The sequence below is a fragment of the Ovis canadensis genome, chromosome 6, assembly GCF_042477335.2.
Source record: "Ovis canadensis isolate MfBH-ARS-UI-01 breed Bighorn chromosome 6, ARS-UI_OviCan_v2, whole genome shotgun sequence".
NCBI classification, from domain to species: domain Eukaryota; kingdom Metazoa; phylum Chordata; class Mammalia; order Artiodactyla; family Bovidae; genus Ovis; species Ovis canadensis.
Window position 1 is genome coordinate 118,311,470 of NC_091250.1, and position 26,626 is coordinate 118,338,095.

Consider the following 26,626-nt stretch of genomic DNA (forward strand, 5'->3'; position numbering starts at 1 on the left):
AGATGACATCTCTATCCAGAGGCTTAACTCTTGTGAGATTAAAATTCACAGCTTGACGACTTCATGTAACGGTGGGAATCACTCTTCACTGTACGGGAGACAAGAACACACATAGCAACTAGTAAACATGTTGTGTAACCCCCCAAAGGAAGAACCAGAAATAGGCAGAACATATTCTCCAAGGGGATCCTATGACAACTCACAATCCACACAAAAATATAAATATGTTAACATCACACACAAACATTCCCATAAGCCCTGCCAACAGGATTCACTCATCAGCTCTGCACTGTCTACTGGCCGCTGAGGAAGGCAAGGAGTAGTCAAACCAACAAGCCCCTACTTGGCATGTGAGATGTCACCAGTTGGCGTCGGAGCCCCATGGAGATCCATGGGTCCTGATGGCCCAGGACTTAGAGTGGCTTCTTCATTCATCTCCAAGAAAGCAGTGGTCTCTTTGGAAGAAGTGGATTTCTTCCTATGGCGGGCTTCTTGACAACCTGGCTTCTCGTTTCCATGTTTGTTCTTCAATCTCCTCTTGTACATCTTATATGCTAAATGTTAAAGCACACCAGTATTTAAAAATCACTTTGGCAAAGACTATAATTTGGTAACATTGTACACGGCTCAAAACTTTGGGGGTTTGTTTGCTTTGGATCACGTATGTATAAACACATGGGGAAAAAGAGGAAGAAGAGAAAACTAGAACAAAATAATTCAGTGTATCAGGATGCTATTTCTGTCTGGAATGAAACTTCTGTGATTGAGACACTCAGCAGATTGCTGACAACGCATCCATACATCTATCTATCCATCCGTTCATCCAGTCAGTCATTCATTCAGTTAGTCAGCAACTCCTGTGGATTGCTTACTATGGATCAGGTGCTCCCCTGGTGCTTTTGTGACTGGGAATGGACCAAGCATATTCCTTCAAAATCAGTCTCACCATGAGACGTTATTAAAATTTGGATCTAAGACCAGGGTTTTACTCTTCTAGAATATATCTTGTGGAAAATTAAACCCTGGTGTTCCTTATACTGATTATTCTATCAGTAATCAGTATATAATCAGTTATATCAGTAATATTTGAGTCTCTTCAAATTCGTTCTGTGACAACAATAAAAAAAATTTAAATGGCTAAGATTAATCTATCAATCTATATATTTTAAATTTAACTTCTGTGAACCTGTATAATGATAGGGATAGGTAAGCACATATGTGCTGTGCTGTGCTTAGTTGCTCAGTCATGTCCGACTCCTTGCAACCTCTGGACTGTAGCCTGCCAGGCTCCTCTGTCCATGGGACTCTCCAGGCAAGAATATTGCAGTGGGTTGCCATGCCTTCCTCCAGGGGATCTTCTCAACCCAGGGATCAAACCTGGGTTTCCCACATTGCAAGCAGATTCTTTACCCGTCTGAGCCACCAGGGAAGCCCAAGGACATATATGTATATGTTTTTTAAAAATATATGTGTATGCATTATATTTCACAGCCATTTGGCACAATTCTTAGTCACAGAAGCACTGTGAAATAACATTTGGAATATTTCTTAATAAAACATAACAAATGTCATTTTTGAGATTAAATAATTGCTCATGGACAGTTCTGAGAGTGCATTGTTTTTTGCAAAGCATATTGGTTTATAAGCTCACTTTACAGTTTTTTTTTAATATTTTCCTGTGAAACTTCCACTTGTAGCACAGGATCTTGTTTACACATTTTATGTTCCCTAGAAATGTCACGCTAAACATGTATCACACCGGCAGCCCATGTAGATTCATGTTGAAAAAGGAGTTTGTGAACTGCATGAACAATTTTCAGTCAAGCCTACTCACTGGGGGCTTTACGTACCAGCAACCATGAGAAACCCATCCAGCATCTGGAAAAGTCCATAGGCCAATGTGAAGTTAAATATCTGGGCCAGTTGCTCTGCAGTGAAGGATAACTGCAGCATTGTCAAGCACATCTGAACATTCTGAGTTCCAGTTTCTAAGGAAATTGTCCTGCACCTACCAAGACAAAAATTTTATGCACCAGCAATAAGGACTATACAAAAATCTTCTCTTATGTATAGTAATAAGTGCAAGCCATGAGCTGAGACTACTAAAAATGCTTCAATAATTATTTGCTGAGTACCTACTCTGTAGTTGGTCTCTTAAGAAGCACCTCTTGAATGCTTCCCCTGGGAGTCTGGGTGAAAAGACAAGATACACAGAAACAACACAACGACCAAGCATGATGACGGGTCAGGGAGATGGTGTAGAAATTCACCAGTAAATCAGAGAAGGCTTCACAGAAGGGTGGGATTAAAGGGTGGAAAGAGAGAAAGAGGCGTTTAATGTGGGAAAATGGTTGTTTGGGGACAGGTATGAGTGTGGCCTGGTCAGTAAGCACTGCTTGTGCTCTATGCCAGCCTGTGGGAAGTGAAGGATGAGGAGGTGAGGATGGAAAATTGAGATAGAGACAAAACAGCGTAAACTAAAGAATCTGCCTGCCAATGCAGGAGACTCAGCCTCCATCCCTGGGTTGGGGAAATCCCCTGGAGAAGGAAATGGCAACCCACTCCAGGATTCTTGCTTACAAAATCCCATGGGCAGAGGAGCCTGGCAAGCTACAGCCTATGGGGTCGCAAAGAGTCGGACACGACTCAGCAACTAAACAGCGAAATAAATGACACTTGAAAATAAACAGGGCTTCTCCAGTGTCTCAGTGAAGAATCTGCCTGCCAGTGCAGGAGAAGTGGGTTCGATCCCCGCGTCAGAAGATCCCACGTGCTGCGGGACAACTAAGCCTGTGAGTCACGACTACTGAGCCAGCGCTTTAGAGCCCAGGAGCCACAACTGCTGAAGCCCACTGCCCCCAGAGTCTGTGCTCCACAACAAGGGAACCCACCACGCTGAGAAGCCCATGCTCCGCAACTAGAGAGTAGCCCTCAAGGCAACGAAGACCCAGCATGGCCAAATAAAGAAATACAATTATTTTTCTAAAAAAGAAACATAAAAATCCTATGTGAAAACAAAATGCCTGCAATGAAGTCTTTGGCGAAAGGCTTTAGTAATAAGTTTTGTGTACTTTTCTCTGTTTGATTTGTTTTCAAAGGAAGAGAGGAAGAAAGGAAGAGCAGGAAGGAGAAAAAAGAAAAATCTAGGCAGGACCTTGGAGGCTGGGTTAGGCAGTTTCATCTTTTCCAATTTCCAAAGGGCGCCTTGAGGTTTTCACAGATGGCAGAAGAGAGGACAAAGGCATTTGATAAGGCAGCGCCTCGACACAAACTGGCTTCCCAGGTGGCTGTAGTGGCAAAGAACCTGCCTGCCAATTCAGGAGACTTAGAGACAAGGGTTCAACCCCTGGGTCCGGAAGATCCCCTGGAGAAGGGCACGGCAACTCACTCCAGTATTCTTGTTTGGAGAATCCCATGGACAGAGGATCCTGGTGGGCTGTGGTCCATGGAGTTGCAAAGAATCGAACATGATGGATGCGACTTAGTACGCTATGCAAACTGGACTGAGATGTGAAGGTAACAAGGGTGTGTAATGTGGGAGTAAACCTATTATCACTAGTACAGGGCAAATTCAGTGGCCCTGATTTTATTTCTAATTATCCTGTTCCTTGTTATGCTTTCTCCAGATTACTCTCACTTCTTTCAAAGACCTTGTCCATAACTTGACATGATTAAGCTACACAGCTGTACCTCACACCTGGACCATTCACAAAGCAAATGCAGTATCTCAGTCCTGATGTTTCTCAAGCCATCAAGTGTGGAAAAAAACACCAGACTGTTGACTACACTCTGTCATAGGAATCCTTCTCTCCAGACTCAACTATATTTCAAATCCTCAACAGTCTGTGTTCCTAAGGACAGTCAGTCCATGGATTCAACCAACCTCAGATCAAAAATATTTTGGAAAAGAAAAATTCTGCAAGGTTTCTAAAAGCAAAACTTGAATTTGCCTTGCAGGCAACTATTTATATAGCATTTACATTGTATTAGGTACTATAAGTAATCTAGAGACAAGTATATGGAAGATGTGCGTGCGTGCTCAGTGACTAAGTTGTATCCAAGTCTTTTGCAATCTCATGGACTGTAATCCGCCAGGCTCCTCTGTCCATGGGATTTCTCAAGCAAAAATACTGGAGGGGGTTGCCATGCCCTCCTCCAGGGGATATTCCCGACCCAGGAATTGAACCTGCGTTTCCTGTACTGCAGGCGGATCCCTTACCATTGAGCCACCTGGGAAGACCTATGGAAAATGTACATAGGTTAAACGCAAATACTGTGTTCTTTTACATAAGGAAGTTGAGCATCCTTGGAGTCTGGTATCTTCAGGGGATCTTGGAACCCGCCCCCTGCAGATAGGGCTGTACTGACCTTGTAAATAAACCCAGGTCCGAATCTTAACTCCGCCACATTCTGGTTCTATGAACTGGGTCAGGTTACTTCTCCAAAGGATTTGCTCATCTATAGAATGGGTAACCAAGAGTATCTACCTCTTAGACTTGCAGCAAGAAGTAAATGAGATACACTTGGCAGAGCCTCACCAAGGATTTGGTACCATCCGGAATGTTTCCCAAGTAGACAAAAATGTAAAGCTGATTAAAAATCTCCCACTTCATGTTTTTAAATACATATATATGTCTATTCTGTTTCTTGAATAAAATTTTACCAAGGATCAAAAGAAGAAACCCCAGAATTTAAATGGGAAGATCGACATATCACAGTGGATTTCGTCTTAAACTGACAATGTGCTGTGCTAAGTTGCTTCAGTCGTGTCTGATTCTTTGTAACCCTATGGACAGTAGCCTGCCAGGCTCCTCTGTCCATGGAATTCTCCAGGCAAGAATACTGGAGTGGGTTGCCATTACCTACTCCAAGGGATCTTCCCGACCCAGGGATCAAACCCATGTCACTCTCCTCTCCTGCATTGGCAGGCAGATTCTTTACCACTAGCACCACCTGGGAATCCCCAACAATGTTTAGGTTGTAAACAAAGTACCAGTTAACATGGAAAAAAAAAAAAAATTCCCAAATGTCACTTTGGGAATTTAACGGCACAATTTATTTTTCAATAATACTTTTCTGATTTTAAAAGTAGTACATATTCATTATTCATCAAAAAATTAGATAATATATCAAGGAAATATTAAGAAACTAAAATTACTCTCCATCCCACTACTCAAAATTAAACACTTATCATAGTGGTGGTTTAGTCACTCAGTTGTGTCCGACTCTTTGAGAGCCCATGAACTATAGCCTGCCTTCCAAGCTCTGCTGACCATGGAATTTTCCAGGCAAGAATACTGGAGTGGGTTGCCATTTCCTTCTCCAGGGGATCTTCCTAACCCAGGGACCAAAACCCATTTCTCCTGCATTGCAGGCGGTCTCCTGCATTGTAGGCAGATTCTTTACTGACTGAGCCATGAGGGAAGCCAGAATATTTATTTGTTTATGTGTCTGCACAGAATTTTAGTAGTGACATGCAAACTTTAGGCTGCAGCTTGTAGGATCTAGTTCCCTGGCCAGGGATTGAACCCAGGCCCTCTGCATTGGGAGTGAGGAGTATTAGCCACTGGACAACCAGGGAAGTCCAATTAGCCTATGGTATATTTCGTCCAGTATTTTTCTAAGCATAAAATTCTTCTATTTTCTTCTACAAATGGGAATCAAAATGCATATTGTTTCCTGCTCTTTTTAAACTTATTTATAGTATTTTCCAAAAGCATTAAATGGATGAATTATAGTACTCACATAGACACAGTCATGAATTAAATATCTCTCTTTTGTCAGATATTTAAACTGTCTCTATTTTTTATATTCACACATAACATTGCAATTAATATCCTTGCACATCAGTATTTGTGTATTTATCTGATTTGCTAGCTTAAGGACAGATTTCTAGAAATAAAGTCACTGAATTAATAGCTATAAATATTTATAAGGCTGTTGATATGACTAAATAGCCTTCCAGAGAGTTTGTGCCAAATTATGTTCCAGCCAACACTGTATGATAATGTTCATCTCATCGACAGGCAAAACAGTATGGAGTGTTATCATTTGTAATGTTTTATAATGTTTATCTCATATAAGGATGGGCATGATAAAGGCCAGAAATGGTAAGGACCTAACAGAAGCAGAAGAGATTAAGAAGAGGGGGCAAGAATACACAGAAGAACTATACAAAAAAAATCTTAATTACCCAAATAACCACAATGGTATGGTCACTCACCTAGAACCAGACATCCTGGAATGTGAAATCAAGTGGACCTTAGGAAGCATTACTACTCTTAAAGCTAATAGAGGTGATGGAATTCCAGTTGAAGCTATTTAAAATCCTAAAAGATGATGCTGTTAAAGTGCTGCACTTTATGTGAGCAAATTTGGAAAACTCAGCAGTGGCCACTGGGTCAGTTTTCATTCCAATCCCAAAGAACTACTGCTAAGTCACTTCAGCCGTGTCCGACTCTGTGCGACCCCATAGACAGCAGCCCACCAGGCTCCCCCATCTCTGGGATTCTCCAGGCAAGAACACTGGAGTGGGTTGCCATTTCCTTCTCCAATGCATGAAAGTGAAAAGTGAAAGGGAAGTTGCTCAGTCGTGTCCGACCCTCAGCGACCCCATGGACTGCAGCCTACCAGGCTCCTCCATCCATGGGATTTTCCAGGCAAGAGTACTGGAGTGGGGTGCCATTGCCTTCTCCAATCCCAAAGAAAGACAATGCCAAAAAATGCTCAAACCATACAATTGCACTCATTTCACATGCTAGCAAGGTTATGTTCAAAATCCTTCAAGCTTGGCTTCAGTAGTATATGAATCAAGAACTTCCAGGTGTACAAGCTGGATTCAGAAAAGGCAGAGGAGCCAGAGATCAATTTGCCAACATTCACTGGATCACAGAAAAAGAAAGAGAATTCCAGAAAAAAAGGCTACTTCTGTTTCACTGACTATACTAAAACTTTTGACTGTGGATCACAACCAACTGGAAAATTCCTTAAGAGATGGGAATACCAGACCACCTTACCTGCCTCCTGAGAAACCTGTATGTAGGTCAAGAAGCAACAGTTAGGACCAGATATGGAATAATGAAATGGTTCAAAGTTGGGAAAGGAATATGACAAGGCTGTATATTTTCACCCTGCTTATTTAACTTATATGCAGAGTACATAATATGAAATGCCTGACTGGGTGAATCACAAGCTGGAATCATGATTGCCAGGAGAAATTTCAACAACTTCAGATATGCAAATGATACCACTCTAATGGCAAAAAGTAAAGAGGAACTAAGATTTCTTGATGAGGGTGAAAGAGGAGAGTGAAAAAGCTGGCTTAAAACTCAACATTCAAAAAACTAAGAGCATGGCATCTGGTCCCATCACTTCATGGGAAATAGATGGGAAAACAGTGGAAACAGTGTCAGACTTTATTTTTCTGGGCTCCAAAATCACTGCAGATGGTGACTGCAGCCATGAAATTAAAAGACGCTTACTACTTGGAAGGAAAGTTATGACCAACCCAGATAGCATATTGAAAAGCAGAGATATCACTTTGTCAGTAAAGGTCTGTCTAGTCAAGGCTATGGTTTTTCCAGTAGTCATGTATGGATGTGAGAGTTGGACTATAAAGAAAGCTGAGCGCCAAAAAACTGATGCTTTTGAACTGTGGTGTTGGAGAAGACTCTTGAGAGTCCCTTGGACTGCAAGGAGATGCAACCAGTCCATCCTAAAGGAAATCAGTCCTGAATATTCATCAGAAGGACTGATGTTAAAGCTGAAACTCCAATACTTTGGCAACCTGATGCAAAGAGCTGACTCATTTGAAAAGACCCTGATGCTGGGAAAGATTGAGGGCAGGAGGAGAAGGGGATGACAGAGGATGAGATAGTTGGATGTCATCACTGACTCAATGGACCTGGGTTTGGGTGGACTCCAAGACTTGGTGATGGACAGGGAGGCCTGGTGTGCTGCCGTTCATGGGGTCGCAAAGAATCGGACATGACTGAGTGAACTGAACTGAACTGAACTGATGTTGAAGTTCCAATACTCTGGCCACCCGATGCGAAGAACTGATTCTTTCGAAAAGAACCTGATATTGAGAAAGATTGAAGGCAGGAGGAGGAGATGACAGAGGATAAGATGGTTAGATGGCATCACTGATTCATGGTACATGAGTTTGAGCAAACTCTGGAGATAGTGGAGGACAGGGAAGCCTGACATGGTGCAGTCTATGGGGTTGCAAACAGTCAGACACAACTTAGTGACTGAACAAGAACAACAGTATTTATGTATTATATACCCCATATTGTAACGATAATATTTAAGATAAATTCCTATTGTATTTCTTGAATTTGTCCTATCTCCTCTTGCCTTTATAAATAGCATTTTTTAAAAATTTAGCACAAACAACAGATATATGCTTAATCTTTGAATCCTTGCTCATCCTCTAGAATGATCTCTATATTTAGTGAAACCATCTCACCCATCCTCTTAAACTATCAGACTAAGAAGAGAAGTATGTCCAGATTGCAACAAGTGGTTTGAAACCAAGGCCAAATTGATGGTAAGTTGTAATTTTTGAAATTAGGATTGGCATATTGACACCATTAATGAACGATCCCTGGGTTGGGAAGATCCCCTGGAGAAGGGAAAGGCTACCCACTCCAGTATTCTGGCCTGGTGAATTCTATGGACTATAAAGTCGGACACAACTGAACGACTTTCACTTTCACTTTTTCATTTATGTGAAGAATTACTATGATCTTTCCACTGTTTTTACAGTGAGTTGTCCTGTTCCATCCACTTTATAAGGCAAAACTCTTTGTGCTTCCAGACAGACAGGCAACAAAGTCTGCCAACAGCAGTGTGTTTAATTTTTCCTCTTTATAAAAGTTTATGGATAATTTAACTGTACCTCTGCCAAGATTGGTGGGTAAGAAGTGCCAAGAGAAAGCCTGTGACATGGCCAATCAAAGGAAAGATGAAACTGATCGTCAGAAGAATGATGTCTGTACTCCAAAATTCTTTTATCAGCGCCACACCAGCCACTGTGACGACCAAAAAGAGGAGTCCACCAGCAATGGCCCCAATCTAAGACAAATCAATAAAAGAGGTATGTGTGAACATCACGGTCTTCTTGCAAAGTCCATCACTGCTCTAAAAGCCTTGAAACCTAGAAGAGAGGAACAAAGAGAGAACTTAGAGAACCACCAAATCCTATGTCATTTTACAGAGGTCCAACGTGGTCAAGTGACTTAGCTGAGGAGCTAGAATTCAATGAAGCTCAACACAAACTGACGTCTTCTTATTTTATGATCGGTACCTTTTTCCTTTCAAGTGGAGGATTTTGCCAGAAGAACTGGGTAGTGAGATATTTCATGGATAGGACAAATTTGTGAAATAAGGGGAAAATCTGTTACTAAGCATCCAACACCTCTACACACGGGGCTTCCCTGGCGGCACTAGCAGTAAAGAATCTGCCTGCAGGGCAGGAGACATGAGAGACGTTCGATCCCTGGGTTGGGAAGATCCCCTGGAGGAGGAAATGGCAACCCACTCCAGTATCCTTGCCTGAAGCATTCCATGGACAGACTGAGCTCCTCTGCACACAACCTCTTGGACCCCACCCTGGAATCTGTTGTCTGAGATCTGCCCTGTCTGACCATCCACCACTGTTTTCCCACCACCCCCTCAACTGCCAGAGACTTCTTACAGCATTGACTCCGGTGCTTCTCTCCGCCAAATGAAATTGACCAATGCTTCATTAGACCACCTGAGCTAATATTAATGTAATATGAGAGGTACTGACAGATATCTCTATCCTCTACCAAATGAATACTCTCATACTTTTGTTGTCCACAGAAATAAAAATTAAACAAAATTTTTTTCCAAGAAAGGAAGCGAGACCCAGAAGATTGGCGGAAAATCAGGATCTTGGCAAGTTCCAACTCACATCATGTACACAGCAAACTCTGCACCCAGTGACAGCATCAACCTTGATTTTAAATGATTCACGGTGTGGAGAACCAAAACAAAATAAAAACAACCCAGTGTACCTTAGGTGTGTCCTGGAGTCAAAATCAGGAAACACTGGGCCTCCGCCTAACTGAAGATGCTGCAACACACAAAGGCCTCTGAACTTTCTACCAAGAGAGGGATCTCAGAGTTTAAAATTTACCAAAAGCAACTTGCCCAGCAAATGAATCAGATCTATGTTGATGTCTGGCAGAAACCAACACAAATCTATAAAGCAATTATCCTCCAATTAAAAAATAAATAAATTTAAAATTAAAAGAAAATGAATCAGATCTAAAATGAAAAGAGGACTAGGAACAGAGAATGAAGACATCCCAAAATAATGATTAAAATGTCCTAATTTTAATGAAGATACTCTAAAATATAGTTATGCACATTATTAAATATTTTCTGCCACAACTCCTATGGACTAGCCAAAGGGTTTTGAATTTGCTCTTTACAAACATATAGAAAATATTTCTCCAATGACACCGATGAACTAGTAGAGGATTTGGAAATGCCAAAATCATTATTTTTTTTGTTAGGTACTCTTTTAAGGAAGTAATTCAAAATAGAGTACTTGAAAAGTAAGAGGTTCCTGGGACTCCTCTGGTGGTCCATTGGTTAAGAATCTGCCTTCCAATGCAGGGGACACAGGTTTGACCCCCTGGTCAGGGAACTAAGATCCTACATTCCACAGGGCAACTGCTGAGCCTGTGTGCCACAACTAGAGAGCAATCCACGTGTCACAACTAAGAACTGACATGGCCAAAAATAAAAAGGAAGAGGTTCCCGTGATCATACTCTTTCCTGTGGTTTTGTAAACAAAATTATAACCACCCACTGCCACCCTGGAAATCTTCTCCTACTGAAATAACAGTAAAGTCACCATGTCCAATCCACATGCGTACCATTTCATCCTCCCCCAGTTCCCTGTGCCCGATTGAGTTGTCTGCCTCTCAACCTCTCTTCTCTCATTCTCCACCCCCTGGAGGAAGGGTGGGAGGGGTTCAGTCTCACGCCAAAGTGGAGAAGAGCATCCATGCAGGCGAACGGAGTGGCATGTTCTGCCAGGTACAGCAAAACCAAGCTTAAGCTGAACCAAGGCATAATCCTCAAACTAAAAGGAGCTGAGATTTCATTTGCCGAAAGTCCAATTAGCTCCAAATTCTTTCTTTAGCTCCAAATGTTTCTTTCTTTATAAATACAAAAAATAACTAAAACATTTTTTAAATCTTCATGGAAGCAGCATATATTAAAAGGGTAAAAGCATATATCTTCTAAAACAATACATACTTGGAATCCTAGGGGAAGGACACCATTGTTGAGAATGCCTTCTTTCAAGCCAGATAATTTTTAAAAGCCATTTAACAAGGACATTTGCTTGTTTCTCCAATAAACTAAAGACAACCCTAAGGAACTATATTTAATGTCTTTGAATAACCCATAATGAAAAAGAATATAAAAATGAATATATATATATATGTAAAACTGAGTCATTCTGCTGTACACCAGAAATTAACACAACATCATAAATCAACTATACTTCAATCAAAAAAAAAACAAAAAAAAGACAACCCTGGAAAGTCAAGAGGAGGTAAGAGATCCCATTTCCCATCATTCCTCAACACATTCTGGATAATTTCATTTTGACAGTGATTTGTGTGGTCAGAAGTCATTGCTTGTGTGTACAAACTCCATCTTTAGAGGCTCCCCCAGGAATGCTTCTGAAAGACAGTGCTGCTCCCTGCTCTTCCAGGAAACCAGCCACATCCTAAACATTGGGCCCCATTTCATGCAGCCTTGAGCAGCCTTCGCTGGAGAGCACCATGTGAAGTCTTATGAGTGAATGGGCACTCTCCGTCCACACGCAGGCCTAAGCTTTTCTGCCCCTGAAGCATGAGTTCCATGCTTTGCAGGATGTCATAAGCCTCAATGTAGGGGCCCACCGAAGTGATAAGGCAAGCCTTAGACTGGAGGAAATAGGGCAACTGGATACAAAAATGCAGGGCATGTAAAGAAAATTGCTGGGTGTGGGCTGTATTCTACTGCTCTGTTTGTTCCGGTCATTGCCTACATCTGTTTGTCAAGTCTTGGTGTCCGAAATGTCCCATGGGATTCCTTACCTTAAGAATAATTTTGGATTGTTTTGGCCACCTATAATTCACATAGATACCCAAGGCCACAGGAATGATCAGGCACACAAGAGTGATTCCTGAAGAGAAGAAACATCTGTCAGACAGTAGGTATCCTTTCTCTACCCTTACCTCCCAGGCCTCAACAATTTATGTCTGTTTCATTTATATAAAAACTTTAATTAAAGCAACATTTTGTTTCTGCATCCACCTCCAAAAATTTTTTTAATCTTTGAAAGACAGTCTTTGAAGGGTATATGATAGCACTAAATGCCATCATATATTTCTTTTGGATCCTTCAACAAGCATATGGGATTTGAGTGACAACTGATAGCACTAAATGCCATCATATATTTCTCTTGGATCCTTCAACAAGCATATGGGATTTGAGTGACAACTGAAAACGTAAAGATTAGAAAACAGATGGACCCTTTTGTGTCTTCAAAATTCTTTGGTTGCTATGTATGGGGTCACCACTCTACAACTACAGCTATTATTTCTCCTATTTGAAGCCAATGAGTGATTTGCTTTGCAAAGAATCCCTATTGCAAAACAAACACACCACCTGTTTTAGAAACCAAAGCGAGTTCTCATACTTTCACTTGTAACCAGGTAACCCATAGGCAGGTAGAGAAACACATCAATACATCATTTCGTGAACACAAGCAAATGAAGACATTGAAGGCAGGTTCAATACAGCAGACGTCTACTTGCCAGACAGGAGCCATACACTGACATTTTCCAGGGCCACATTCCAAATCTGCTCACTTGAAATACTAGCCAAAGCCACAAAAGTCGCTTATAATATCTGGGGCTTAACCTGTATGCAAGTGCCTATTATTATATATTATCAAAACAGAAATCTATTAAATCTTAGTAATATGAAGAAGTTACACATAAAACTATGATTTCTAAATTAAGATTTCACTCAAATTTTACAATTCAATGGGCTTCAGCTGTCAGGATGTGGCTCTGTTTTGAACTATGGGACATGGGTTGTAAGCCCTTGAAACTCCAGATTGACACTTTGGAGTTCAAGAACCACATTTTCTAACAATTCTTCAAAAATTCTGATCAAACCAGGATAGACATATCATCTCACCAAGTTTTTCCTCCAAGCTGAGTAAGTTCACAGAGCTCTCTTAAAAAAGGACAGAGTTTAAGGAGATGATGAAGGAGATATGGGTATGGTTGTGATGTGTGGATATGCTTTAACAGTTAATAAGAATTGTTTGTGTTGATCAGTAAAGAAGTCGAGGCTCACAGGCAATGTGACAGATGAAACTGGGGGAACTAAGGTCTCATAAGAGTCACTGAGATGCAGTCAACCTGTGGGTCACAAGGAGTCAAACTACTTTCTAGTGAATTATATAAGGAGAGTTTGTTTGTTTTTAATAAGTGAGTTTTCTGCCTTTATTTTCAAAACTAAACACTTGTAGGCGTTAAGAACTTGGACTTTGCAGTCAGATTCCAGAGTCAGAAATCAAGTTCTGCACTTAGCAGGTGCACAACCTTGGTAAAGTGAGTTCACCTGTTTCTGAAAATACAAGAAGTGGAACTGGTAATAGAATCTATTCTGTTGGGTTATGTGGAGAATTAAATTAGATATATGTAGAATCCCCTGTATAAAGCAGACACACACTAAACACAGCTGTTATTATTACCATCACTATTACTACTTCATGTCACAAGCCCAATACAGACCTATGTTCTGATATGGAATCGTGAGATTCTGCTCGAGGTTCCAGGACAAGGTGTAGAGATAAAGGCAGAGTGGCATCATTCCCAGGGCAGCCACTGTGGAACAGGTTGTCATACTGATGCTGAAAGTAAAATTAAAGTCATGCTTACAAGGGAGGTTTTGAAATAAAGGATTTAATCCTTAACCAAAACAACTTCTGAGGCACAACTTCTTACACATGATATAAGGTAATTTACTTGAAACTCCCTCCTGTCTTATTCAACAAACGATGGCTGGATTTGTGGTCTAGAAAAAGATTTCCGGCAGTTCTTGTCATCTATCAATTAATTCATATTTTATGAACATTTTCTTGTCCTAAATGTTCTGATAGTCACTGTAAGGATTCATTTTTTTCCTTATACAGTTCTTTATTTATACATAACCCATAGACAATAAGATTTCATTTTAAAGTATCTTTAGTGAGGAATTCCCTGGTGGTCCACCGGCTGAGACTGAGCTCCCAATGCATGGGCCCCACGTTTGATCCCTGGACAAGGAACTAGTTCCCACGTGTCACAACTATAGATCCCACGTGCCGCAACTAAGACCCAACCCAGCCAATTAAAAAAAAAGTTTCTTTAGTAAATGTGACTATGCTATTCTATTTCCAGAATATTTTCATCACCTCCAAAAGAAGCTCCACCCCATTAGCAGTCCCTCCCCATTCCTTTCTTCCTCCTTCCCTGACAACCAGGAATCTACTTTCTACATCTATGGTTTAATATGTCAAAAATTTCCCACTTTTTTATCAATTCAGAGAGGGAGCCAAGAAGTCTTATCTGGGTCCTGAAGTTATAATGTTTCAAAAAACAGGGACAGAGCCAAAAGATGCCAGGCTATATTCAAGATTGCTTATTCCTTCTGACCAATGGTCTTCTCACCGGCTTACTCTTTCTGTCTATAGGATTTTGTCCCTATTTGGGTGATAAAATAAAAAAGAAAATGAATCAGTAAAATTAGAGGTGTGTGGCAGAAAGTGAAGAGGAACTAAAAAGCCTCTTGATGAAAGTGAAAGAAGAGAAAGAAACAGTTGGCTTAAAGCTCAACATTCAGAAAACTAAGATTATGGCATCTGGTCCCATCACTTCATGGCAAATAGATGGGGAAACAGTGGAAACAGTATCAGACTTTATTTTGGGGGGCTCCAAAATCACTGCAGATGGTGATTGCAGCCATGAAATTAAAAGACGCTTACTCCTTGGAAGGAAAGTTATGACCAACCTAGATAGCATATTCAAAAGCAGAGACATTACTTTGCCTACAAAGGTCTGTCTAGTCAAGGCTAAGGTTTTTCCAGTAGTCATGTATGGATGTGAGAGTTGGACTGTGAAGAAAGCTGAGTGATGAAGAATTGATGCTTTTGGACTGTGGTGTTGGAGAAGACTCTTGAGAGTCCCTTGGACTGCAAGGAGATCCAACCAGTCCATTCTAAAGGAGATCAGTCCTGGGTGTTCTTTGGAAGGACTGATGCTAAAGCTGAAGCTCCAATACTTTGGCCACCTCATGCAAGGAGTTGAGTCATTGGAAAAGACTCTGAAGCTGGGAGGGATTGGGGGCAGGAGGAGAAGGGGACAACAGAGGATGAGATGGCTGGATGGCATGGCTGACTCTATGGACGTGAGTTTGAGTGAACTCCAGGAATTTGTGATGGACAGGGAGGACTGGTGTGCTGTAATTCTTGGGGTCGCAAAGAGTCAGACATGACTGAGCAACTGAACTGAACTGAACTAAACTGTGCTAAGTCACGTCTGACTCTTTGCGACCCTGTGGACTGTAGCCTGCCAGGCTCCTCTGACCATGGCATTCTCCAGGCAAGAATACTGAAGTGGGTTGCCATGCCCTCCTCCAGGCGATCTTCCCAACTCAGGGATAGAACCCACGTCTCTTACATCTCCTGCACTGGCAGGCAGGTTCCTTACCACTAGCATCACCTGGGAAGCTCAAAGTTAGGGGAAATAAGATAAATGGAAGGGCCTCCCAGGTGGCACCTATGGTAAAAGAAACTGCCTGCCAATGCAGGAGTCATAAGAGACATGGGTTTGATTCCTGGGTCAGGAAGATCCCCTGCAGAAGGGCATGGCAGCCCACTCTAGTATTCTTGTGTGGAGAATCCCATGGACAGAGGAACCTGATGGGCTACATTCCATAGGGTTGCAAAGAGTTGGACACAACTGAAGCAACTTGGCATGGATGCAAGGTAAATGGAAATGAGATATCCTTCGGGTCAATAAAATACTTTATCTTTAAAATTGCTAGGAAAATTATACAATCTGTTTATGAATGTACAAACTGTCTATAGACACGAATACTGCTGCTCTACTGATTAATTGAGGCACAGGAAACATCATACAACACAAACCAGGGATAAAGCTAGAGTTTGTTCACTTTAACGCTAGCCCTTGAAAGTCAGAGAATGTTTTAATATTCACTATTTAGGTTCTCAGAGCAACCTGTCTTGCACGTAGTACATGCCTAACCTGTGTCTGTGGTGCAGATGGCTGAGAGACTGAGGCTTACTACCTCCCACCCCACCAAGGAGAGGGGGAAGAGACCCTTCGCATGGCTAAGGTCAGCTGCAGAGAAAGCAAGGGTCCTCAGCACTTGATCAGGCCAGCAGGTCAACCATCATTCCTCCCCATACTATGAATCACCAATGTTTCCATTTAATTAAGTACCCTGCCTATAAAATAATCTGCCTGTGATGACTTTGACATTTTCTATCAAAAGAACAGTTGTGAGAGCCAGATGGTAAAGAAGGCATAGTTCTGAAGAATTGATGCTTTCGAACCGTGGTGCTGGAGAAGACTCTTGAGAGTTCCTTGGATAGCAAGGAGATCAAACCAGTCCATCTTAAAGGAAATCAACCCTGAACACTCATCGGAAGGATGCTGAAGCTCCAATACTTTGGTCACCTTCTGCAAACTCCATTGGAAAAGACCCTGATGCTGAGAAAGACTGAAGGCAGAAGGAGAAGAGGGAATCAGAGGATGAGATGGCTGGATGGCATCACCAACGCAATGGACATGAACTTGAGCAAACTCCAGAAGATGGTGAGGGACAGGCAGGCCTGGTGTGCTGCAGTCCATGGGGTCGCAAAGAGTTGGACATGACTGGGTGACTGAACAACAACAATCAGAAGAATGCTTATACTCCCAGAAAAGCAGCAATCATTATACTTCAGTGATATTAAAAGTACTCCTTCTGGGAACTTCCCTGATGGTCCAGTGGTTATGACTCCATGCTTCTAATGCAGGGGGCCCGGGTTCAAGCTCTGGTCAGGGAATTAAGATCCCACATGCCATGTGGCATGGCAAAATAAATACTCCTTCTATACTCTCAATCATTGCCAGTAAAAATGCAAAATGGCACAAAACCTGGAAGGAGTTTGGCAACATCTAGCAAAACTTTGGCTACTTGCAAAGATCTGACTCATTGGAAAAGACCATGATGCTGGGAAAGATTGAGGGCAAGAGGAGAAGGGGACAGAGGATGAGATGGTTGGTTGGCATCAATGACTCAATGGACATGAGTTTGAGCAAACTCCAGGAAATAGTGAAGGACAGAGAAGCCTGGCGTACTGTAGTTCATGGGATTGCAAAGAGTCAGAACAACTTAGTGACTGAATAACAACAGCAAGCAAAATTACACATGTGTTTACCCTTTGATTCAACAATCCCCCATCTGGGAATCTAACCCAAAGATGCACTGTCAAATATTTGGCTGACTGATGACCCTTTCAGAAAACTAGACTTAATTCACAAGTATTTGTATATATCATCCTTCTCCTCTCTGTTTTCATTTAAACATTCCTATTTCATGGTTGCTTGTTCATTGAATAGACGTTTATTCTTTTTTCTTTTTAGAGCAATCACACAATACAACTTACTCTGTAGCATGGTTGCTTCTGCATTCTTTTCTACTTAGTATCACAGTCATTTTCAGGACAGCAGATATAAGAAACTCACTTTTTTTTTTTTTTTTCAAAAGAACTGCAACATAAATATGCCAAAATTTCCTCAATTACTCCATTAATGATGAAAAATTGCTTTGAGTTTTCTTCTGTTATAAACAATGTTATAATAAGCATTCTTACACATATTTCACTTGAATAATTCTTTTCCTTCTCTAGAATAGATTCTCCAAAGTTGAATCACTATGTCAAAAGCCTGTTTTTCATTTTAATAGATAGTACCAGATTACTTTCAAAAATTTTTATTATACTTCACAGTCTTCCCTACACTGGAGGTGATCAGTCCCTTCTACTTCCCATGAGAACACTGAATAATGCATCTCACTCTTCTTTTTTATACATCTGATTCTCTATGAGGTTGTGCTTTCCAACGTTTACTAGCCTCTTGGAAACCCCCTCACAACAGCCCTGCTTGTCCGATTTTTCTTTTCTCAATTTGCAGGAGCTATTTTAAAAGTAGGGTTGTTGTTCAGTCGCTAACCTATGTTCAGCTCTTGGTGACCCCATGGACTGCTGTACATCAGGCTTCCTGGTCCTGCACTATTTCCCTGAGTTTGCCCAGATTCATGCCCATTGAGTCAATGATGCTGTCTAACTGTCTCATCCTCTGCTGCCCTCTTCTCCTTTTACCTTCAATCTTTCCCAGCATAATTGTCTTTTCCAATGAGTCGTCTCTTCGCATCAGGTGGCCAAAGTACTGGAGCTTCAGCTTCAGCATCAGTCTTTCCAATGAATATTCAGGGTTGATTTCATATCATCAAATGTAATACAAACATTTTTCCAAGCTTATATTTTAACTATGCTTATGACTTTTGCCACAATAATGAACACAGAGGTAGTCAAATCTGTCCATTTCCCCCCGCTCCCCAGCTTCTGAGTTCCCTGTTTTATTAGAGATCCCCCCTTCTCCTGAGGTTTTTCAAAGATTGCCCCCACTTTTTACTTTTTCATAGGTTTATATTCTACATTTATATTTTCAGCTCATCTAAAATTTATATTTTATATTGTATAAGGTATGAAACTGATCTATTGTCTTCTTTTATTTATTTGGCTGTGCTGGGTCTTAGTTGCAGCCCTTGGGATCTTTGCTCTACGGCCTGTTCGCCACAAGAAGCCACCACAATCAGAAGCCTATGCTCTCCAATTAGAGTAGCCTCCACTTGCCGCAACTAGAGAAAAACCTCTGCAGCAATGAAGACCCAGCACAACCTAAATAAATTAATAAAATTAAAAAAAAAATGAATGTTTGAGTTGGGCAAAGTCTTCTTCCTAACTGAAGAGCAAATTAAGGAAGAAAAGCAGTTTTCCACAGCTTTCAAATCTCTGTATCCACGAAGAGTGTGTCTGGGACACTTGCTAACTCCTAGTCTATGATAGTGCTACATTTCTGGCTCTTCCCACCACCACATGCTGAAAGGAAGTCCATACTACATCACTTTGATCTTGAACTTCTGGAGAACGAGCATAGCGTTTTCCACCTGTATAGCTTTGGATCAAATCCCAGAAAGGTAGGGTTTCCCAGGTGGTGCATGGGTTAAAGAATCTGTCTGTAAGGCAGGAAGCACAGGTTCTATCCCTGGGTTGGGAAGATCCCCTGGAGAAGGGAATGGCAACCCACTCCAGTACTTTTGCCTGGCGAATCCCATGGACCGAGGAGCCTGGTGGGCTACAGTCCATGGGGTCGCAAAGAGTCAGACATGACTGAAGACAGTGAGCATGATGCATGCACCGAAAAGGTAGGATTGATGGCTGTGGGGAGCAAACTGTGAGATTCTATCAGACTCAGTCTAGACCCTTGATTACACAGGTGACGATTTCCACCCTTTACACAACTCACGCCCATCACGTGCACAGCAACGGTCAAGGATGGATGGCAATCCATGACCCTGGGGCTCTGCCAACAATTATAAATACCAGCAAAGCTTGGAGAGGCACACAGTGAATGTGCATGAGTGCGATGCATAGTCATACCTTTTGTTTTACTGCCATGAAATTCCAGTGCAGCATAAACAGAGGATGTGGCCAACTGGGTCTCTCAGCTATTCACCGAGGAAAATTGTTGGCAAAATCTGACTGCAGTATAACAAGATTCCGCTTGCACTAAGCAGAATGGCATCACCGTCCACAAACTATTACACAGAATAATGAGACAGATTCAACAAGTCCAGACAAACAGGGAAATCCTGAACCTCCTTTAAAACATGGAAATTACATATCTGTACATTATACTAAAGTGTAGTGTCCATGGGTATACTACTTTGCAATGAGTTTAAATTATTCAATGGTTTTTAGCTTGAAACCAATAAACTCTGGGACGCTGACGCTCAAAACTGTGAGAGAATACCTTTGCTTTCCCAATGAAAAAAAAAAAACACTTATAAAATTATCTAGCTAGCCAGATGGACATGGAATATACTATAAGATCAGATCAATAGACTGGGCCCTAGAGATACGTTCCAGGCCAGGTTTTTCATCCCCAAATATAAACATTACTCCTGTCTGCTGCTTCTCAAGAACAGTAATCAGCATTTATTGAGTACTAATGCTAAGACTTCATTACATACATTTTTCTCTTTTCATCTATAAAACAACTCTATGTGTGGGTATTATTTTCATTAGGAAAAAAATACTAAAGTATGTAGAGTTACAGACAGAACCTTATACTAAGTCACATGGATTCAGTCTCAGTTCTGTCTCTCTTCTCTTCAGTTCTCCACCAGGCCCTGTTAAGCAGACCTGAAGAATCTGAAGCCCTATTTTCAGGGTCTCTGCTGAAGGATCAAGAGCTTCTTTAAAGTCAAAATTGGCCGCTGACTCTCTAGGCTCTACCACTATGAGTGCCCAGAATTCTTTCTTTGCTGCTGAGGACAAAAACACGTCCTCAGGGAAGAACAGACTTCGTACATCAAAAGTTATCAAACTAGAGTTCCCAGGTGGCCTAGTGGCTAGGATCCCAGGCTATTGAGGCCAGGAACCAGATTCAGTCCCTGGTTGGGGAACAGATCCTGCAATATCCTGAATGTACTTAACGCCATTGCGTGTACACTTTAAAATGTTAAAACGGTAACTGCTATGCTATCTATATTTACCACAATGGAAAAAAGGACCTCATATGACATGAACTTACCTATGAAACAGAAGCCAAGTCACAGACACGGAGAACAGACCTGTGGCTGCCAAGGGGGAGGCAGCAGGGAAGGGCCAAATTGGGAGTTTGGGATTAGCCAATGCAAACTATTATATATAGAATGGGTCACCAAGGTGCTACTGAATAGAACAGGGAACTATATTCAATATCCGGCAATAAAACTACAATGAAAAGAAAAGAAAAAGGGACCTCAGAGAGTCTAACCCATTACTTTCACAAATGAGTAAACAGTCCAGAAATGCAAATTGCTCAAAGACACACAGCTCCTTGAGCAGCACCTAAAACACAGACCTCTGACACAGTGCTCTTTTGCCTAACCTATATAATAATAATAATAATAACTTTATATATATACATATATGTGTGTGTGTGTGTATATATTGTCTCATTCAATCCATGCAACAACCAGTGAGGTAGCTTATGTTTTCCCCTATTTTAGAAGTGAGTTTCCCTGATGAAATTAAAGCATACAAAATATACATGACCTGTCAAGATGACCGAGTTAGTAAGTGACTAGGACTTCAAGCTCCCAACGTGGGAGGCCCAGATTCAATCCCGGGTTGGAGAACTGAAAGGAAAGTTATGACCAACCTAGACAGCATATTCAAAAGCAGAGACATTACTTTGTCAACAAAGGTACATCTAGTCAAGGCTATGGTTTTTCCAGTAGTCTTGTATGGATGTGAGAGTTGGACTATAAAGAAAGCTGAGCACCAAAGAATTGATGCGTTTGAACTATGGTGTTGGAGAAGACTCTTGAGAGTCCCTTGGACTGCAAGGAGATCCAACCAGTCAATGGTAAAGGAAATCAGCCCTGAGTGTTCATTGGAAGGACTGATGTTGAAGCTGAAACTCCAATACTTTGGCTACCTGATGCGAAGAGCTGACTCATTTGAAAAGACCCTGATGCTGGAAGGGATAGGGGCAGGAGGAAAAGGGGACGACAGAGGATGAGATGGTTGGATGGCATCACCGATTCAATGGACATGGGTTTGGGAGGACTCCAGGAGTTGGTAATGGACATGGAGGCCTGGCATGCTGTGATTCATGGGGTCATGACTGCGCTACTGAACTGAACTGAACTGGAGAACTGAACTGGAGAACGGGATCCCACATGTTGCAACTAAAGATCCCACATGCTGCAAAAGGACCAGGCACAGCTAAATAAATAAACTGAAAAACAACTTTTTTATGCGTGGGATATGTTTAAAGAACAGTTAGTAGTCCATTCTTACAACAGACCAGCTGTGCTTAAGGGGTTAATGGGAAATAAACCTACAGAAGTCCATTAGACTTGAATTAGGTTCTATTCAATTTAGCAGGTGTTGAAAAGCCTTTATATGTATATATTCCTTTTCTCCTCACAATACCACAAAGGAACTACTATGATTTCTAGTTATAAAAAAGAGGTCCCAAGTCAGGATATGAAGTCAAGCAGTCCAATCTCAGAGCCTATCTTAACCGCTTACTACAAAACCACGATGGAGAGATGGAAGGCACAGAGTACATTGTGAAAGTGCTGCAACTGGCCAAGAAAGGAACTCTGGGGCCTGAATAGAGGTGATGACAGTGGAGAGATAGGAAGCCACGCGCTGCGTGACACCAAGAGGCTCGGCTACAGTACGAGCCACAGGGCTGAGCGGAGGAGTAGAAGCGTGGACGGAGTCACAGGGGGCTGCTAACAGGATGAGCCCAAGTGACTGGGAAGAGGACTGAGGTCAGCATCAGACGCTCAGAATACAGAAACTCAGCTGTGTCTGACTCTTTGCAACCTCATGGACTACAGTCCACCAGGCTCCTCTGTCCACAGAATTCTCCAGACAAGAAGACTGGAGTGTGTAGCCATGCTCTTCTCCAAAGGATCTTCCCAACCGAGGGATCAAACCCGGGTCTCCTTCATTGCAGGTGGGTTCTTTACCATCTGAGCTACAAGATGCTGGACTAAATGCTCTTGGATTTCATCCAGTATGAAACACAGAATTCCTATCAATGATTGTTTACTGAGTTTTGCTTAAAAATTATTTTTGTTGGTAATCAAGTAAGAAAAGCAATGAACTTGGATACTGTTTCAGTCAACAATACTGAGTTTCCAATTTATAATTTTTACAGAAAATTAAGATTTATTACTCTTGTATCTATAAGCTTTTGAAAATCTAGTATTTAGTCCCCATTTTAAAAGTTCATTTCTTGGAATTAAAAATTTTTTTACTTGACTTTTGTTTTGTTTCTTTGTTTGTGAGGCTTGAAATCAAAATTTTATAGGAAAAAGGGGGAAATAGCTAATATTCACTGTGTACCTACTATGTGCCTGGCACCCTGTATATGTATTTCCTACTTAAAATACAATCTCATGGGGAATAGGTAATTTTAACCTCATTTTACAAATGAGGCTTACAGGTTAAATAATATGACCAAAGTTAAAAGCTAATTAAGCAAAGTAAAATGAGCTTTACCTTTTACAGACTTCCTATTATTGGTGCTTTTATTATAATGTTGGCGAATAAGAGATGAAGATAAATGTTCTCTTTCCCAGAGGTATTTAAGAAGACTATTTAAAGATGTATGCTCCTACCTAACTGTCCATCAACAGAGGCGTGCGTAAAGATGTGGTACATACATACTATGGAATACTGCTCAGCCACAGAAAGGAACAAAATTGTGCCATTTGCAGAGAGATGGATGGCCCTAGAGACAATCACACAGAGTGAAGTAAGTCGGAAAGAGAAAAAACAAATACTGTATTAACACATATATGTGGAATTAAGCAAAATATATAGAGGTGAACTTGTTTGCAAAGCAGACACAGAGACACAGATGTAGCGAACAAAGGTACAGATACCAAGCAGGAAAGAAGGGGTTTAGGACGGACTGGGAGATTGGGATTGATATACACTACTATGTATAAATAGATAACTAATGAGAACAAACTGTAGAGCATAGGGAACGCTACTCGATGCTCTAAATGACCTAAAGTGCTCTAAGTGACCTAAATGGGAAGGAAATTCAAAAAAGTGGTGATTTAGGTAAACATATAGCTGCCTCACTTTGCTATATAGCAGGAACTAACACAACATTGTAAAAGAACTATACTTCAATAAAAAATTTTTTCCAAAGATTTATGCTCATACTCAGAAGATCTAGTTGTGCTAATAAATAGCATTGAAGAAAGTGCCCAAATTGCAGACTGATGAGAAACAGCTGTGACTTTAAATCTGAATTTTGCCATATTCAATTTGTAGCATTTGGCAATCTACTTAACCAATCTGAGACACAATTTTCTCAGCTATAAAATTCAGAATTATAAAAGGTCATTTACAAGGTTATTTTGAGGGCCAAAGAAGAAGAGAAAGAGCATATATGAAAGCATCAATCCCATGCCTGTTCAGGGTACTTAATAAATATGTGTCCTTTCTCTTTCCCAAAACTTGCAGTCCCTGCAATTTATCACTGTTATATAGACTCTGTGTAAAGAATATTTATCATTTCCCAATTATTATGTTAATGGTTAGCTTTATTGAATTTCAATTAGCAGTGCACATTGAGGGGGGAGGGTTTAAATGAGCGAGGCAAGTGATTCATTTTAAATCTTTGATAAGTGGGTAACTAAAAACATAACCATATGAAAATTAATTATTGCTCTGCTTGGCATGAACCCATTAAGATTTATAGCTGAAATAAGTTCCAAATGCTAAACATTGAGCACATGCAGGAAACTAGAAACCCATACCTGCAGCTGACTCACAAACGGCAACTCCCAGCAAAGTCAGCACCTCTGATTCATTCATTCATTGTCTAATAAATTTCAACTAAATGGCACAGATATCGAACAAAGATTTTAATTTATAAGTAGGTCTTTCCCAGGGCAAAAGGTGAAACAGCTTGTTCATAAATAAGTAAGCAAAGATTCTAGAAAGACCACTGCTTTGTAGCCCCTTCATTTTTATAATTGTGACTCCATCCTTTCCTCAAATGCCCTTTTCTCCCCCTCATCGAAACAAGTACTCCGAAATAGATGTGATTAACTCATTTTCATTAAAATGTAAATGAAGTATACTCCCCGGGGGTATTCAACTACACTGTAACTGGGAACAAGGGCATTGACCTAAATGGAAGGAATGAGATTCTAGTAGTGAGTGCTAAGCCACAAAAAAGTTTTAGTCATAAGAATCTTTGTGTTACTCCACAAGGCAACTCAACAGGCCTCTTAAAACAGGATACCCCTGAAGCGCCCTTATCCAATCCCCCAAAATACTGATCTCACAAAGTAGGTGCTCATGAGGGTCCCGAGGCCCTCATTGTGCTGCTGCGGACACCACCATCACCACCACTACAATAGCAACCGCTTCCTGGGAGTCTCATCCTATTGTGAAATTAGGACTGTTGTTAAAGCCACCAGCGCGGGTGAGAATGAGTTCACGCCTAGGAAGGGCCACTGGGTGAGGAGGAGACGTGACTTCACTACTGTGTATGAGCCCAACCCCTTTACTCAGAAAAGAATAACAGTTGCCAGTAAAACAGAGGACAGTCACAGCAAAGTTAATCTTAAATTCAAAAAGGAACGTCCTGGGGACTCCCTGGTGGTTTAGGGGCTTAGACCCCCCACTTCCACTGCAGGAGGTGTGGGTTCGATCTGAGGTCTGGGAACTAAGATCCCACATGCTGTGTGGCGTGGCCAAAAATCAAGGGGGGAAAAAAATGAAAGTCCTTCTGGGACTGAACAAGTCTCTGTAAAATGTTTCTCACTGGAAACTCTATCTAGATTGGCAGGGTTTTTAACACAACCATGTAAGCCTCCCACACCCACCCCAGGCAGGGGAAGACAGCTGAGCTTCCCTCATGTAACTTACCTGAGATCCATATCTCCATCCACCCAGAAGGTGAAAATGTTTGAGACGGTTCCCCCTGGGCAACACCCCATGATGAGGACAGCTATAGCTTGGAGCGGCTTCAGAGAGAAGCTGATGATCAGGAGGTAGGCGATGAGAGGCATGAGCCCAAACTGGCAGAGCAGTCCCACAGCGATGCCCCAGGGTCTCCTGATGTGTCCCCAGAGCTTCCGGACCTCCACAGAGCATCCCAAGGAGAACATCAGTAGGCCGATCATCAGGGCCGACACCACTGTGAATACGAGTTCCAGGTTCCCGTAGGCCTTCACCCCCTCTGGCAGCTCCTCCACCGAACTGTTGGCCGGGCAGGCCGAGCTGCTGGAACAATTTGCTCTCATCTCCTTATCTCCTTAAGGCAGCATCACAAATGAACGTCCTGCTGTAATGGCTGGGCAGGTCTATCCTGCTGTATTTTGTAATAATGCCACCAAGTCACACGTGGAAGATCATTCCAGGGGCCAAGGGCCAGCCAGGTGATTCATCCTGAATTGGTCAACTTATTCACAAGTGGTATTATACCAGTAATTATCATGGCCAGGAAACATAATAAATTGTGGTAAGGAAGGCTTTCCACATCTACTGATATTTACCGGTGAACATTCACGTGAAATGAGACAAGCAAACTTACTGTCAAGTGGAGCTACTGGTGCACCATCAGCAATCATGTTGGGTTCCAGGAAAGGAGGCTGGTTGACAAGACATAATTTCTCCAGATTCAGTGGGGATTTCCAAGAGCCAAGATGC

The 26,626-nt window shown here is 41.5% G+C and overlaps 1 protein-coding gene across 1 annotated transcript; it reads right to left on the reverse strand.

Annotated features, from left to right (window-relative positions):
- SLC10A6 (solute carrier family 10 member 6) lies at positions 1-26,260 on the reverse strand. Its single transcript, XM_069594632.2, has 7 exons — positions 25,844-26,260; positions 13,842-13,960; positions 12,129-12,217; positions 8,903-9,078; positions 1,851-2,008; positions 344-554; positions 1-88 (listed from the first exon to the last, which is right to left on the reverse strand). The coding sequence occupies exons 1-7, from the start codon at positions 26,218-26,220 to the stop codon at positions 79-81; spliced, it is 1,140 nt and encodes a 379-aa protein (XP_069450733.1). The 5' UTR covers positions 26,221-26,260; the 3' UTR covers positions 1-78.
- Positions 26,261-26,626: the final 366 nt, after the last annotated feature.

Excerpts from the sequence above, each read along its gene's own strand:
- SLC10A6 (XM_069594632.2), bottom strand. The coding sequence starts at position 26,220 with ATGAGAGCAAATTGTTCCAGCAGCTCGGCCTGCCCGGCCAACAGTTCG. Across the intron at positions 13,961-25,843 it reads GATGGAGATATGGATCTCAG|CATCAGTATGACAACCTGTT; the intron begins GTAAGTTACATG and ends TTTTACTTTCAG. Across the intron at positions 2,009-8,902 it reads ACCCACCAATCTTGGCAGAG|GTGCAGGACAATTTCCTTAG; the intron begins GTACAGTTAAAT and ends TTGTCTTGGTAG.